This window comes from Myotis yumanensis, unplaced genomic scaffold (assembly GCF_028538775.1).
Source record: "Myotis yumanensis isolate MYYU_CA2020_CCGP unplaced genomic scaffold, mMyoYum1.0.hap1 SCAF_1, whole genome shotgun sequence".
Classification (NCBI taxonomy): domain Eukaryota; kingdom Metazoa; phylum Chordata; class Mammalia; order Chiroptera; family Vespertilionidae; genus Myotis; species Myotis yumanensis.
In genome coordinates, this window is record NW_027223752.1 from 176,057,398 (window position 1) to 176,074,460 (window position 17,063).

The 17,063-nt window shown below is 40.8% G+C and overlaps 1 protein-coding gene across 10 annotated transcripts in view; it reads right to left on the bottom strand.

The window, feature by feature from the left end:
* BMPR1B (bone morphogenetic protein receptor type 1B) overlaps positions 1–17,063 on the bottom strand; it is a 373,138-nt gene that overhangs the window by 34,547 nt on the left and 321,528 nt on the right. For all 10 annotated transcript variants that reach the window (XM_070392526.1, XM_070392498.1, XM_070392490.1 and 7 more), the window contains 2 exons: positions 13,854–13,956; positions 13,246–13,348 (listed from right to left, as the gene is read on the bottom strand). In XM_070392526.1, coding sequence (XP_070248627.1) covers positions 13,246–13,348; positions 13,854–13,956 — 206 coding nt within the window. The remainder of the gene's footprint in view (positions 1–13,245; positions 13,349–13,853; positions 13,957–17,063) is intronic.

Sequence of the window (17,063 nt, forward strand, 5' to 3'; positions counted from 1 at the left end):
TAGGGCGGACATGGCCCCTTTCCCAGGCGGGGCAAGAGTCAGCTCCCTGCTTGGGGCCAGCAGCCAACCTCCTCTGTCCCTTCCCTCGGTCGACAGGCCTCAATCAGCCCAGCCCCAATCAGCCTGGCCCTGATCAGTCCTGACTGCCAGCCAGGCCTAAGGACCCCACCTGTGCACAAATTCATACACCGGGCTTCTAGTAAGACATAAGTACAGAATATAAACAAATGAAATAAATTGATCAATGCCCCTAGAATATAATTAGGTAGTTCATCTTTATTTCAGATCCAGCTGATGGGTTTACAGGCTTTCCTCATGTGGTTTGTATCATGAATTTGTATTTTCAAAAATCTATATTCATTGCATATAAAACATAGTCATCTTCTGATGGACACAAAGGAATAGAATTCCTCAAATGTTCCCAAGTACAGTATATGTGCATGCACCTCACTTTAAATAAAGATGCCCTTCAAAAATACATACATGAATTTTTCATTAAAAGAATGGGTATGGTCTACTCAAAGAATTACTGTGTGATCCTTTTAAAGAGAAAATTATTAAATACTAGAGGCCCAGTGCACGAATTCGTGCATGGGTGGGGTCTGGCCAGCCTACCCTGCCCTGATCGGGGTCTTGGGGGCTGGGCCAGCCGGGGGGGGGGGGGGGGGGGGTGGCGATTGGGGCCTGGATCAGGCTGGTTGGCTGCCGCGGTGCGTGTCATAGCCACTGGTCGTTCTGATCATTTGCCGTTCTGGTCGCTGGGTTTTTATATATATAGATTATTCATGTTGTTTTATCTCAGGTTCCTAACAAATTAGATTTATGTACAGTGTGATTTCTCAAACATCACAGAAATAAGAATAACTTGGACAACTTTAGACAAATGCACATTAACTGACTTCAATGCCAGAGATTTTAATTCAAAGTATTTTTTTTATATTTTACTATAATTTTAAGTGATTTATATGCAGGTAATCTCGGGTACATATTTTGAGAAAATTGGCCTACAATCAGGTACACTTACTTAGTAATAATATTAGCACCATTCTTATTAAGGGCATCATATATCCTTGAGAGTGTGGTTACTGTTATTGAATTTTAAATGGTAGTTTTGTAATTTATGACTTTGGTTACTACAGAGAAGAAATTTTCCAACTGTGCTGTATACCTTTAACTGTATGGCTACCTAAACACTTAGGCTGGGGAACGTATACCACCCAATGCAACGTATTTTTCTCAATGAAAAGTATATGTTCCATGAAAAAAAAAAAATTACCACAAACTAAACAAAAATAAATTAAATTGCCATCACCTCACTGCTTAGGAAAATTACCACCAACATTTTATTTTATGCCTTTGCAGTATCATTTCAATGAACAAAAAAAGTTCATGAACAAAATATTTCACTAAAAGTTATTATATGCACCCAAGTATATAGGAGCATTGTTCATAATAGCTAAAACATGGAAGAAATCAGAGTGTCCCCTAACAGATGAATATATAAGAAAAAATGTGGCTTATAAATACCTGGAACATTATTTAGCCTTAAAAAGGAAGGAAATTGTGACATGAGCTACAAGATGGACGAGTCTTGAGGACATTATGCTAAGTGAAATAACCCTGTCAGGAAGATAAATAATGCATGATTCCACTATATGAGGTGCATAGGGTAGTCAAATTTATAAAGAGGAAAAGTAGAATGGTGGGCTGCGGAATGGTGGAATTGGGAGAGTTAAGGTTAAATGGATGTAGAATTTCAGTTTTACAAAATGAAAAGAACTATGGAGATGGGTGGTGGTGATGGTTGTACAACATTATGAAGGTACTGAATACACAGCTGTGCACTTAAAGTGGTTAAGATGATTAAGTTTTATGTTATGTATTTTGCCACAATTATTAGTTTACCAAAATTATTAGTTCAAAAGATATATATTTTGTCCTTTTATACACATTGTCAAAATTTCCTAAAGAAAAGACTGCCACAGTTTCTATTTCCCCATCAATAGGAACATATTTTAATCACTTTGAAATAATGTCTTACAGAAAACCTGTAAGGATAAAGAATTCCAATATGCCCTTTACAGAGATTTCCAATCTAAAAAATGTTTACCATATTTACTTTATAATTCTCTTGTTCCCTTAGTGTGTGTGTTTGTGCCTATCTCTATATGCACAGTTGTGTGCTGCATAATGACATTTCAATCAATGACTTCATACATGACAGATTATATAATCTTATCATAGTATAATGAAACTTAAATTCCTATCATCTAGTGTCACTGTAGGTGTCCTAACAGTGTGGTGTAACAAATTACAATAGTCTTTGTATTCAGTAGCGTAACACGCTATACAGGTTTGTAGCCTAGGAACAATAGACTATACCATGGAGCCTAGGTGTGCAGGAGGCTATACCATGTAGGTGTGTGTAAGTGCACTCTATGATGTTCCCACAATGATGAAATCACCTAATGACTCATTTCTCAGAATGTATCCCCATCATTAAGTGATGCATCGCTGGATATACTTGCATTCATGTTTATTTATTTATTTGCATGTGTTTATAATTGGAGAGTCATTTGAAGTGACAGACATAACATACCTACCCATAAACACTTCTGAGTGCCCTTCCTGGGAACAAGGACATTGTCTCACCAACTGGTAATCTAATTACCAAAATCAGGAAATGAACATGAACACGTAAGTTGAAAATCAAGCTTACTCTGAAATATTTCAGAGAGTTTAGAGTATTTATAATAAATTAAAATCCACATATCTTTCTATTAATTTCTTTCCCTAATATTATAATGGTTAACATTACGATATACTCATTAGTCTAAAATATATGTTTAACAATTAGTTATGAGCTATACTACTGGCCAAACATTACTGGAAATAGTCTGCATCTGAAAAGACTAAATGAGACACCATTAAAAGAAGCAGTTTATGCTCAGCCGGTGTGGCTCAGTGGTCGAGCGTCAACCTATGAACCAGGAAGTCACAGTTTGATTCCCGGTCAGGGCATATGCCTGGGTTGTAGGCTTGATCCCCAGCGTGGGGCATGCAGGAGGAAGTCAATCAATGATTCTCTCTCATTGCTGATGTTTCTCTCTCTCTCCTCCTCCTCTCCCTTTCTCTCTGAAATCAATAAAATATACATATCTATACTAATAATAGAGAAACATGCAAATTGTTGAGACGCCGTCACAGTAACAGTAATGACTGAACAGCAGGCTGGCAGGCTGTGTGGGGCGACAAGACCAGGAGGGGAGTTAGTGAGGGACAACCAAACAACTGAACAGCAGGCTGTGTGGGGCAACCAGGCTGGCAGGGGGGTTAGTGAGGGATGACCAAACGGCTGAACAGCAGGCTGCATGGGGTGACCAGACCAGCAGGGGGGAAGTTGGGAGCAACCAGGCCGGCAGCGGGGGGCAGTTAGGGGTGATCAGGCCAGCAGGCAGAGGTGGTTAGGAGTGACCAGGCTGGCGGGGGGGAGGGGGGCAGTTAGTGGCAATCAGGCAGGCAGGCAGGTGAGCAGTTAGGAGCCAGTAGTCCCGGATTGTGAGAGGGATGTCTGACTGCTGGTTTAGGCCCGATCCCCGGGATCGGGCCTAAACTCGAAGTTGAACATCCCCTGAGTGGTCCCGGATTGGAGAGGGTGCAGGCTGGGCTGAGGGGACCCCCAAACCCCCACGCACAAATTTTGTGCACCAGGCCTCTAGTTTTAAAAATAAATAAATAAAATAAGCAGTTTTACATTAACAAATTCAGAAAAATTGTCAATGGTCCAGAAAAAAAGAGTTCAGAAACTTGACTCACTACCGTACATTTCCCAAAGGCCTTTAAGGCTTTAATATTAACAGGAATCAGATATAATTAGACATGTATTAATTGAAAAGTGTTACTTAGGAAATCTTGAAAATAATTTGTGGGCTCTTAGAACTAAGTAGGCTAAGACTTTGCACGATGATCTGTCTCCGTAAAATTTTTCTCTACCCCCCACCTCCCTTAGGTTCTAGGCAAAGTTAACAATAAACACAAGGTGAGCATAATACCTCTGCCAGTAAGAGTCCGATTCACAATGTTTACATGTGCAGGTGTGCAAATGCCATGGCACATATATGTGCAAATACAATCTCTTGAAACTTGGCTTAAAATGCATTTCCAATTTTAAGGATAACAAAAACAAAAGGCCTGAAATTTGAAGAAAACCAAAGAGAAGAATGCTGGATACAATTAAAACTAGAGGAGCTAACTACATAAGCATAAAGTATGCTTATCAGTATATGAATACAGAATACTTTCTCATTCAAGGGAAATAATTTTACTAAAACTCTCAGCCTCACTGCCTTTTATTTCCCATGTAAATGCAGAATACACTCTGACCTGTAAGAACTCTGTATCTATTGCTCATCTTATCAAATGTCTGATTTATGAGAGCAATGAGACCCGGAAGGACCGAAGGGATTCTTTCCTTGCCATCCAGCACTTTTCTAAGGCTAGCATTACCTTCCCATTTTCCTTTTCTTTGCCCCAATAACTCTATCCCCTGCAGCCTCATCTCTGCCTCCCTGTCTTCTGTCATGAATAGGTGATCCTTATCAATAAACCTTTGTTTCTGTCCCTCGTGCTGGTCATGTTTTAATCTGCCATTACCCGTGCTCAGAGCATTAACAATGTAAACATTCAAGTCACTGCCAGAGTCTTGGAAAGCGAACACGTCCAGATGCCTATCAGGAGAGAAACGGGCCTGCAGTTCCCTAGGGCAGCAGATTTTGACCTGCATGGTCCCTCCAGCTGCTCAGGCAAGTGGAACGGAGAACTCTCCAGGGAAGTCTGCTCCACCCTGAGAGGCAAGGAAGAGTCACCAGTGGTCTCCCAATAGCATTCTGCCACTACTTGTCTCCTCTTTGATAATTAGCTGGACTGTCACTGCTTAAAATGACAGGACCGTGCTCATGAAGCCAGAAGATGGTTCATAATCACAATAAGAATTTTAATAGGAAATGCAATAAATGTTTTGGTAATAAAGGAAGTTAAGACAGAGTTTTTATATCCAGATTACTTTTGTTCAATCAGAAATAAAAAGACTATTTCTAAAATCCTTTCAATACAGTGCTAACCGGAAATTCCAAAATAGGAGCTGAACATTTCAAGGAATGGTAGATTTACTCCCTGGCAAGGAATATAGCTCAGTATTGGTTTATGTTGGTATGGCATAATATAGGTGTCAGGAGAAAAATTCTGTCCTTTGCATTTTAGAAACCATCATATACTGGATCTACCTGTGTTTGGAGATGTTTCACTCGTTAAATACCTGTTACCTATGGAGTTTAATTTGTAACGGGCATATCTAAAATAACCAATAGCAATTTTTTTAAAAAATCTGTAAACTGATCAGAATATATTTTTTAATTGAGTAAAAAAAAAAATAAGGGAAATTTTAACTTTGGAAATTCTATAGTTTGCCTTAAAATACATGTATTTACCATATTTCATAGTAGAATCTTATGTCTGATACATTTTTATGAAATAAATATGTAATATATATGAATAATTCCCATATTTAAAGAAATTTATGCCTATTTCAAAAGTGATATCAACTTTTATTTTGTAAGAGCCAAATTATTGGATCCCATTTAATTAGGCCAGGGCTTCTGTTCATTTCAACACCAGTCTTTCACAGCTTCAAGTGCCCACTTAAGACAATTAAATAAAAACAAGTGACTATAATGAGTAATTTGAAGGAGAGCTTATCAAATCTCCCACCCACATGCCATTTCAGGAGGACCCTTTACTCACAAAGTCTTGGTGCAACCACCTGATGCTGAGTCAGGGCCTAAACCATCGTCCCCAGCACCACTGCTTCTGCAGGCAGAGACCAGACACCAGGACCGCCACTGCTCCCTACAGCCTCTCCATCAACACAGACATCTCTTCTTCCTCTCAGCACCAGCCCCCGTGTTACTGTGTTTCCCAGATCCCACCTTATTGTTTATGATGAAGATGCTGCATTTGATCTAATTGCCTTTGACATTTCCTCCTTCAGGAGACTTTTCTCCTAGGGTATTCTGCTCTGCTAGTGCTGAAATGGAATCAGCAAAGCAAAGGAAAATGAATATTCCTAAAAAAATTAGCTGCATTCTGGCCACTCAGGATCTTCTTTTTTTGAAACAAAAGATGACAAATAAAATTTAAGGATATAAATATACATTGATAAGTACTGCTGAATGTGATTGTGAGAGTCCGAGAAAACTCTGGACTGGTAGCAAAGGTTTCCTATGCATGTGTTTGTAATAAGGACAAATTACTTGTAGGTGTTCACCCCTACTTCTCATATCAGAAGCCTGTTATTGTTTAGCATCTAGTAACACAGAAGTCTTGCCATAAGGCTAATCATTTCACTTTTTTGGAAGAGTAATTATTAAAGAACAACAACGACAAAAAATGGTGAGGTGGAATTTTCTTCCCTCTATTCTTCTAATAACATAGTCTTTGTTTTTATAGTACCTTGACATAGATTTATAATCTCTATAATAAAAGCCTAAGCAACCGTTACAGTGGAACAACTAGGACTGGTCACTATGATGCACACTGACCACCAGGGGGCAGACGCTCAATGCAGGAGCTTCCCCCTGGTGGTCAGTGTGCTCCCACAGGGGAACGCCACTCAGCCAGAAGCCGGACTCATGGCTGGCGAGCGCAGCAGCGGTGGCGGGAGCTTCTCTCACCTCCACTGCAGTGCTAAGGAGCAGGGAGCTGAGCACTAAGGAGCAGCAAGCAGGCGGGTGGTAAGGAGCGAGGTGTCTCAGACTGTGAGAGGGATCCTGGACTGTGCAGGCTGGGCTGAGGGGAACCCCCCCCTCCAGTGCAAAAATTTTGTGCACCGGGCCTCTAGTAAATCTATAATAACATATATCATACATTAATCTACTAGGCAGTGCATAGTACAGGGCTTTCCAAGATGTGGTCTCTGGAACTCCTTAGAAATGCAAATTATTGGGGCACACTCACACCTACTAAATCAGAAACTAGGTGGGGGCCAGTAATCTGCATTTTAACACGCCCACCACATGATTCTGATGCACTTAAAGTTTGAAAGCCAATGGCCTAGTACACTATTGGGACTTAATAAATGTTAAATTAGAGGGAAGAAGAGGAAGGAGAAGGAGGGAGGGCGAGGGAGTATAAGAACACACACAGGACATGCAAGAAGCAGAGCAAGCAACCTCTAACACTAGATTCTAAAAATAGTAATCATCCATGTCCGAGAGTTTCTGTGTAAGGCAAATATAACAGAAATATTACTTTGAAAATAGTCATATTGATTGTTTTCCATTGTTATGTGAAATACCACTGTTTAGAGTTTTCTGACTCACATGGGGAAAAGCATCTTTTTAGAATGTCATTCAGAGCTTTCTACAGAATATTCAGTGAGATGACACACTGGCCCATGTCCTCTCTCCACCACCTATTCTAGCTGCGTAAACTTCGCACAGTATCTAATCTCAGGATTCCTCAGGTCTGTGAAATAGGAATAATAATAACAGTACCTTCTTCTATGAGTGGTTATGAGGATGAAATGAGTTAGTATATGCCAAGTACTTAAAAAGAGCCATAATAAGTATGCATTCCACTCACATAAGCAATAATCACGATTATTATGATAATTTCCATTGCCGTTAGGCCAGAAAATTGGTCTGAGCTCTGAGCTTCAGAGGGCCCTGCTCTGGCTCTCTCCAACCTCGCTCCTTTCCATTTAGCCGTGGATCTGCAGGACCCAGAGGATGTGTCCACCCTGAACTTGGCCCATTCCGCTCTCCATGTAAACCACTGGCCGATGCCCAGAAGTCTGGAATCTCCTGTCTAACAGGCCTCATGCCTGGGTTTGTGTCTAGGAATTGTGAGGCCCTCTCCTTTTCTCCTGTGCCCCTGAGGGTGGACAAGGAGAGGGTGTGTGTACCTCAAGTCCTGAGGGGTGGCCAAGGGTGTCTGGAGCAAGACGTGAGTGGAGTATAAACCAGACGGCTGGACTGTTCCGGCGTAAGTGCCTGATAATGAAGCTTTTTGATCACTAAGGCATCCATTCAAAGACATCCATCTCCAATAACCATATTGCCGGCTGTAAGACACAGCCACTAGGAAAACAGTGAGATGAGATACCAGACCACAATAACCATGAAGTTTCCTTTCAGAAATCCCCGGATAACCTAGACAACTGGCCACTCCAGTAACCCTGCTTCTGCACTCTAACCTAGTTATCGCTCTTTTGTTTTAAATTCACCAATAGTGAGTCTATAAAGCTCAAGGCACCACGCACTCAGTCCAACAAAAACAGAACCCCAGATCCAAGCGCACACGCGCTCTCTCTCTCTCTCTCTCTCTCTCTCTCTTTCTTTCTCTCCCCCGCCCCCCATGACCTTGTGTGGCCCTCAGGCATACCCTATACCAGTGATGGCGAACCTATGACACATATGTCAGAGGTGACACGCAAACTCATTTTTTTGGTTGATTTTTCTTTGTTAAGTGGCGTTTAAATATATAAAATAAATATCAAAAAATATAAGTCTTTGTTTTACTATGGTTGCAAGTATCAAAAAATTTCTATATGTGACACGGCACCAGAGTTAAGTTAGGATTTTTCAAAATGCTGACACCCCGAGTTCAAAAGGTTTGCCATCACTACCCTATACCCTCCAGAACCTGTGAATAATAAATCTTTTTTTTTCTTTAAAGCACCCCGATGGTTGTTGCTGAGGTGTCTTACAATCATAATAAGAACCATAAGGCCCAGTCCAGCCACAGCACTGACTCCAGGTGGGGAATGTGTGTGGGGGCTGCCACAAGCAGTGCAGGCCCAGGTGGGGGCTGCAGGTGTTCCAGCTGACAGCATTGCCATCCATAGGCTGAGACCAGCACGGCACAGGTGTCCACGTGCATGCCTGAGAGACACCTCACAGTGCAGGAGAAAAATGAAAATGGGGATCCCCACCACTCACTCCCATGTCGGAGAGAATGTCTCAGTAGTTCCAGCATTCTAAATGCCAACCTGATGTTTTCCATCATCATTATGAGACTGTATTTGTTAAGGTAACCTAATGTAGTTCATTTACCAGTCTTCTATATTGGTTTATGGATTTTAAATATGTAGGTAAATGATATGTGGACATACATTTATATTACTACCCCAGCCCCACCAGTTAGGGATAGTTCTAAGTATTTTAAAAAAATAGCAAAAATTAAAAATAGCAAAAGGTGGCTCTATAACTCTTTAATATCACCCCTGTTCTTTATGCTGGGTTTTATACCAACCACATACACACATACCTCCAATATAAATTATGAAAAATAATATAAATGTAGCCACTTCAAAATGGAGTTGGAGCTGCCATCCAAGAGGAACTGGCGTGCAAGTCTGACTCCTCAAATCTTTGGAATGTTAAAAATGAACAAAATAACCTTTGGACTGGGCCTGAAAGCAGGACTATACTCCAAATAACTGTTTGCAAAAATAACTAAGAGCAGATATGAAAATTAAAGACACTCTTTAGAATTAGCATTACTATGTTAGTTTATCTGCACCTACAGAAATTCCTTCCTTCTATTCATGTTATTGTTCCCCTTCCCTTTCCCATAAGAACCCCTTGCCTTCCCCTCCTAAGGGAAACACAATTTGGATTTCTGCCTGAATAAATGCTTCCTGAATAGCTATTCTTTTGAATCTCAAATAAGTGCTTGTTGCTTTTCATCTTGGCCTTTTACTTTTAGACTAACATATCATATCTATATATATAAATGGCTAACCAACCATCCAACCGGCCAGTAGGTATGACACGCACTGACCACCCTGGGGCAGACGCTTAACGTAGGAGCTGCTGAGCTGCCTTGACTTGGCAGCGGCGGTTCTTGGGTGACACACCCCGGAACCAGAGAGGAGAGAGCCCAATTCCAGGGTGTGTCACCTGAGAACAGCCCTCTCACAATCCAGGACCCCTTAGGGGATGTCAGAGAGCCAGTTTTGGCCTGATCCCCACAGGCCAGGCCAAGGGACCCTACCTGCCAGAGAGACCCTGCTCGCTCCGCAGATGCCCTTTGAGCCACATGGCGCTACTCCAGCTGCAGCCGACCGGGAAGGGACCGCAGGAGGTTGGCTCTGGGGTGTGTCCAGCCAGTCTCACCCAGTTCCACCCCTGGCCACCTTCTAGCTAATTTCCTTTCAATGTGCACAAATCTGTGCACCAGGGCACTAGTGTAAACACAATCCAATATGGCTGCAACTCTAATGTTCCTGACCAAGGCATTACTGATATCCAGTAAAGATATATAGTATACCTCCAATAAAAACGTACATGCTGGAAGCAACAAACAAACAAACAAAAACCCCTTAGTATATGGTATAACTATGTGAAAAATGCCAGTGCTTTCAGACCACAGTCTGCACTGACTTTACTGCACACCAAAGTGAGCATGACAAAAGTGTGAGGTAGCGTCCACCGAGACCTTGCCTAGGCACTGCTTGGGATCCCCAGCATTTAAAGAGGTAACCCTAATGCCACTGAACTCCAGACACTTTGCATAATCCTCAGTATAATCCACCTGCATCCTCTTCCCAATGCCCTGAACCAAGGATGTCTTCTCAGTGCTGCTGCCCTTCTTTTCAAACCTTTCACTCAGTTCTCTAGATATTTATCCCACTATTTTTTAAAGTCCCTACATCCTCCACCTCCTCAGAGAATACCCCTTCACCTGCCTGGTCCTAACTAGAATCTGGCTCCATCTACAGGACAACACATGCACTGCAGTCCTTTCAGCCTCTGAAAGAATGAATGAATTTTTCTAAATCCTATTGTTACTTCTAGGATACATCACTTCCACTTGCACATTAAAAACCTTTCCTCCTTGACAAAGAGATTCTAAAATCTATCATTTCTACCTTCCTTTCCAGCCACTCTTCCCCTCTCCACTCTCCCTCCCTACTAACCCATAAGCCCATATACTAGTGCTATTATTCAAAATGTTGTCCACAGACCACCTACTTTTTGAAACTGGCTCATAAAGAAATAACTATGGAAACTGAAAGTAAACATTTAGAATTTTACTACAATTTGACATAAGTGAACTTCTCTGTAAACTTCTTGGTCTTTTTTTAGCAAAATTGTTGCCCAAACTTTTTTTTTAATGTTTTTATTGATTTCAGATAAGAAGGGAGAGGAAGAGAGAGATAGAAAGATCAATGATGAGAGAGAATCATCGATGGGTTGCCTCCTGCATGCCCCCAACCAGGAATCGAGCCCACAACCTGGGCATGTGCCCTTGACCAGAATCGAACCTAGGGCCCTTCAGTCCGCAGTCTGACGCTCTATCCACTGAGCCAAACCAGCTAGGGCTTGTTGCCCAAACTTTAATGTGTACATAAATAACTTGGGGAATCTTGTTTAAAAATGTGGGTTTAGTAGTCTGGGATGGGGCCTGAGATTCTGCATTTCCAAGGAGCTCCAAATGATAATGATGCGCTAGTTTACAAGCCCATTCTGAATAGTGAGGCTTCAAACAACTTAATTAGGAGGTTTTCTCCAACGAGCCTTGCTATTTCATATGCTTGTATTTAGCTATTGTTTCTCAAATTTCACAAACCAAACCTCTGCACTTACCATTGTCTCTGTTTAGAGTCACCGCTACTTACAGGCTGTGCAACCTTGGGAAAGTTAATTAACCTCACTGTGCTGTAATTTCATCTTTAAATGGCGATTAATAATCCTAAATACCTCATAGGATTGTTGTGAGGCTCAAATGGGTTAATTAATGTAAACTTAGCATAATGCTTGGCTGTACTAGCCATTTTAGTTTTTTAAATTTTTATTCTTGCCTTATTCACTTAAGGGTCTTGTTCAAGTATCACTTCTTTGAAGCTATTCTGACATCTTTCCATGCCAGAAAGAGGGAGCCACTCACGCTGTTGTGTTCTTACAATACTTTATAATCTAACTCTACTGCTGTATAATTATTTACATGTTTCTCATAACCAACTGTGCACATCTTGAGAGCAAAAATGTCCTTCATCCATTTGTGTATCCTTAAGACATAGCATGTTGATCGGCAAATTTTTAAAACTGACTGAGTTTTGCCCTCGCTGGTGTTGCTCAGTCCTTAGAGTATCGGCCTGCACACTGAAGAGATACGGGTTCCATTCCTGGTCAAGGGCACGTTAAGTACCTGGGTTGCAGGCTTGATCCCTAGCCTGGATCAGGAGCGCATGTGGGAGGTAACCAATCCATGTTTCTCTCTCTCTCTCTCACCCCACCTTCCTACCTTCCACTATCTCTAAAAATCAATGGGAAAAATATCCTCGGGTGAGGATTAACAACAAACAAATAAACAAACAAAACAACTGACTGAATTCTGATGTGAATTATTATGAATAACCTTATAGAGCTTTCTAGGCTACAGTAGGAACAAGAGTTATAAAATATTATCATGAAAATCATGAAATGTCATTATATTTTGTCGGAAAATTTTTCTCATGAAGAATCATTTTAAACCACTTATCTAAGTCTTTGGGCTTTGATTTCTGTGACAATTACAAATCACTGATTTTTTTGGTGAGAAAAAGGAGAGGAAAGGAAATGTGAGAGCTATTTTTAACAAGAAGTCTCTGGGGGTGCTAATTTAAATGCATAAATCTTGAAATTAAATTTTGTAGATGTTTTCTCCATTTTATATATTTTATCAATATATAATATAAAATTTGACTAAAAATATACTCTAGCATAGATAAAAGGAAACACAATCCAGCAAATAATCTGATGTGCTCCTTTCTAAGGTCCTTTATTTTTATTTACTTATTTATTTATTTATTTATTTAAGGTCCTTTATTTTTGAAATAAATGTAGACAAATACTCATTTTTGAAGGAAATACACCCTCTGAGTAATATTTAGGGATAAGCATAAAGCTCTGTCCCCCTCCTCCGCCCTTAGGAAAGACACTACACGCTCTAGAAACTAGTTTTCTAGGAGAAGAGGGGAGAGGTTATGAAATAAGATTCACTGGAGAGAAGCCATGTAAGACTACTTTCCCAAGAACTGCCTGCACATGTTTCTGAATGTTTCATTATGGCGTCTTGCCTTGTCCTCTGCCCCAGCAGTGGAAAATGGTACAGGTAGATTCATTTAGAAAAGAAAGGATAATCCACATTTTTATGGTCTTTATGCCTAAGGCTTTTCCAGCTTGGAAGCCTGCCTTTCCTTACCTCTGTTTTTCAGTGGAGGCAACGTAGGGTGTAGATCTTTATTACATTCATTGCGTTCTGTGCAGCATTCAATTGATCTCCTTTGGTGAGGAATGGGAGTGTCCTAAAATTAAACCCAAAAAGCTATTAGTGGGTGTTCCCTAAATTTTATAGGCACATAACCTCAAACTTAAGAAATTAAGACTATTTAGGTAACTTACTTGAAATTCTTGCACAAACATGCTGAAATATTCTTTTCTTTTAGGTCATTTCTTTTAAATTATCATGCATTACCAATGTCTACATTTCAACAAAATTACTACTACATTTGTAATAACCGGTGTGCACAGTGTAAGAGGATGAAGAAAGCTAGGCATAATGCAGTTAACTAAATTGGAAGGTCTAATGAGACACTAAGCCAGAAATTAACAGCAAAAATAAACATCATATTTCATTTCAAAATGAAGGGAGAACTGGCCCAATGAAAATGCTCAAATTATTTTCCAAATCACTAAAAATAGGCTAATGAAACAAACAAACAAACAAACAAACAAAAACCCCCACACAACTGCTTTCTCTTATTGAAACTTGACTGTTTGAAATCTAGTGGAATCAAGTTTCTTCCTTACCCGGCACTGAAAATCTGAGCCTTCTAGTCCCAGACATCCCGACGTGATCACAGGCATCCCAGAATCATCTTCTTCTATCATCGTGAAGCAATATCCATCTGTGCTAAAGACCAAACAGGCAAGGAGTGTGAGTGTAGGGGTGTGTGGGGGGGGGGGGGGGCGGGGGAGGACGGGGGGGGGGGGAGAAGATGCTCATCATTTGTTTCATTAAAGTCAAGAAGTTCAATGATCATTACAAGTTACAGTCTGTTGAGAGAGTCCCGAAACTTCCTTTCATGGAACTTGACTTAATTATCAATAAATATTTTGTAATAGTTCCTCTGTACAGAAAACTGAGAAAGAAGTACCCAGAATTTCCATATCACATATACAATTAATAACCACATATACCAATTACTAAACACTTATTTTGGTCCTTGGCAAGAGATTTCTCTTTTTTAAACAATACATATATTCTTTTATTTCAGAGAGGAAGGAAGAGGGAGAGAGAGAGATAGAAATCATTGATCAGATGCCTCCTGCACAGGGATCGAGCCTGCAACCTGGGCAAGTGCCCTGACTGGGAATTGAACCCGGGACCCTTCAGTCTGCAGGCCAATGCTTTATCCACTGAGCCAAACCCAGCTAGGGTAGATCTCGATCTCTCTCTCTTTCTCTCTCTCTCTCTTTCTCTCTCTCTCTCTCAATTGATTTCAGAGAAGAAGGGAGAGGGATATAGAGACAGAAAACATCAATGATGATAGAGAATCATTGACTGCTACCTCCTGCCCCCAGAACAAAACAACTCTGAGGAAGGTGGCACTGTTCTTACCTTCTATATGAGGAAACCGAGGCTCAGAGAACTTGAGTAATTTCTCAAAGGCCTACAGCTAGTGAGAGTATGCACAGCAGAGGTTTGAACCCATGCAGGTGAATGTCTATGCTGGCTCTCCTTGTTCTGAGGATGTGAAATAAACTCACCTCTTACCAAGGCACACAACTAAACTAAGGAGGGGTAGAGTTGGGATCAGCACAGCAGAAGTGAGCTAAGATTCTGCCTTTTGGTACTTGTGCTTCGGGGCTGGCCTGTCAGATGAAAACATCAGGTTTTGTTTTCAGCAGTCTGGACTTACACTGGAAGCGGGGTAAAGTTGGACAATGAAATGAATGGGTTTTAACAAGATCATTGGTAATGGTTTTTCAGCTCATGGCACACACAAACTAATTACTAAAATTCTGCAGCATGCCAAAAAATAGAGTTTTTGCTGATCTGACAAAACCAAACAAACTATAATTTTGAGTCATTCACACCAAACAGCTACTGTTGTGTTGGCTGTTGTAATTTTTTTTTTTTAAATTTAATAATCTAAGGGAAAAGAGGTCAGGGCCCTTGACTAAATAGTCAGGTATCACGTGTTTTAAAAATTCCTGCGGCACACCAGTGTGCCTCTTGCAGTACACCGTTGAAAATCGCGGGCCTAGAAAGTAAAGAAACAATATATTCTTTTTCTGTATGGGTTTTTACATTAAAAAGAACTTTCACTTATTCTATCACATTTAGTCCTCTTAACAACAATGAGAAGTGATTATTTCTATTTCACTGACGAGGAAATTAAAGCTATGAGAGTCTAATAAGCAAACAGTTACAGTATCTGGCTTTTCATCAAGAATCTCTTGCTTCTTTCCCACACATTTTTCCACTGTCCCCTCCTGGGACTAAAAATGGAAAACAAGAACTGTTATATATAGAAATATTTATAAACAAACATTTCTGTCTTCACGAGTTTGTGCGAGGCATGCCAGCAGACTCCCAAGATAAGTCATAGACCCCTGCTGCGTGAGCTACGAAATAAAGGCCTGAACTCTGTCCCCATCTTTTCCTCATGTACATGCATGCTCAGTGTCCAAGACAGACATGACAGCACAGTCCTCAAAGGTCAGGGAGGCAAGCTCTGAGCATGCTATTAGCCATGGTTTCTGGGTTGGTCTGTTCTGTGTTGGTGGCAGCAGCATTCTGCCACACCTTAGCCCTTTGGTTATCATCAACACCCTTAGTATTGCTTACTTGGCTTATTAGGCTCAAGTGATCCAAAATACCTCAGTTTATGAAAACTAGCAGAGCCAAGTTCCAACATACTAATAAATGGCTGGGGAGGGCCAGTGATAAATCTCCCTTTTTTAGACCAAGGTCAACTGCATGAATATTGTTGTGGAAGAAAGAATGCCTCTGAGCAGCCCATGCTTAAATTTATTTGGGGCATTTCAGCCCATACACTGACATTGCTATGACAATCTAAAGCATGTAAATACTGAAGGCTATAAATACAAGAGCTGTCCCTTAGAAATTTACTGTAAACAATATAAGCAAACAATACCCATGTGTGTGTGTTTTATTCCTTTCCTACACATTTAGATTATGTGTGCAACTTCCATTTCTCATTGAAAGTAAAATTCAGGAATTTTCAGAAATAAAGTCCTCTTAAATTTTTGACCATAGGAATTCACAGAGACTAGAAAAGCTGATTCAGTATGTTAAATCCAAAAAGACTAATTTCTTCTTAATCATGAGTTCCCCTTGCTCAAAATCTGAATACATGGAAATGCACTTTTAAGTATCTTATAAGAATCAAGAATGAGAACAGAAAAAGCTGGTAAACCTATTGGCAAGTTACTGTTACAGTGTCCTAGGAAATATAAAGAAACATCAGCAAGGGTAATTTTAAGCTTTAAAAACGCACTACCGCCCAGCCAGTGTTGCTCAGTGCTTAAGCATCAACCCACGTACCAGGAGGTCGCCAGTTCAATTCCCAGTCAGGACACATGTTTGGGTTTCAGGCTTGATCCCCAGCAGGGGGCATGGAGGAGGCAGAAACTGATCATGTTTCTCTCTCATCAATGTTTCTCTCTCTTTTTTCTTCTCCCTCTAAAATCAATAAAAATATGTTAAAAACACATTCCTTTGTCTGCAAAGAAGGGTGGAAATCCTATATAATAAAAGGCTAATATGCAAATAGACTGAACGGCGGAACAACCGAACAACCAGTCACTATGACAAGCGCTGACCACCACATGAATGTGCGGAACATGGCGGGCACTGGCTGCAGCAGGATGGTGGAGCAGGTGAGCAGGGGGCACCAGACCAAGGCGGGGTGCCAGTCGCTGCCATCGGGGCGAGCCTCTGGTGGTTACTGAAAATTCTTTGCTCCTGTGCACCGCAGTCCCGCCCAGCAC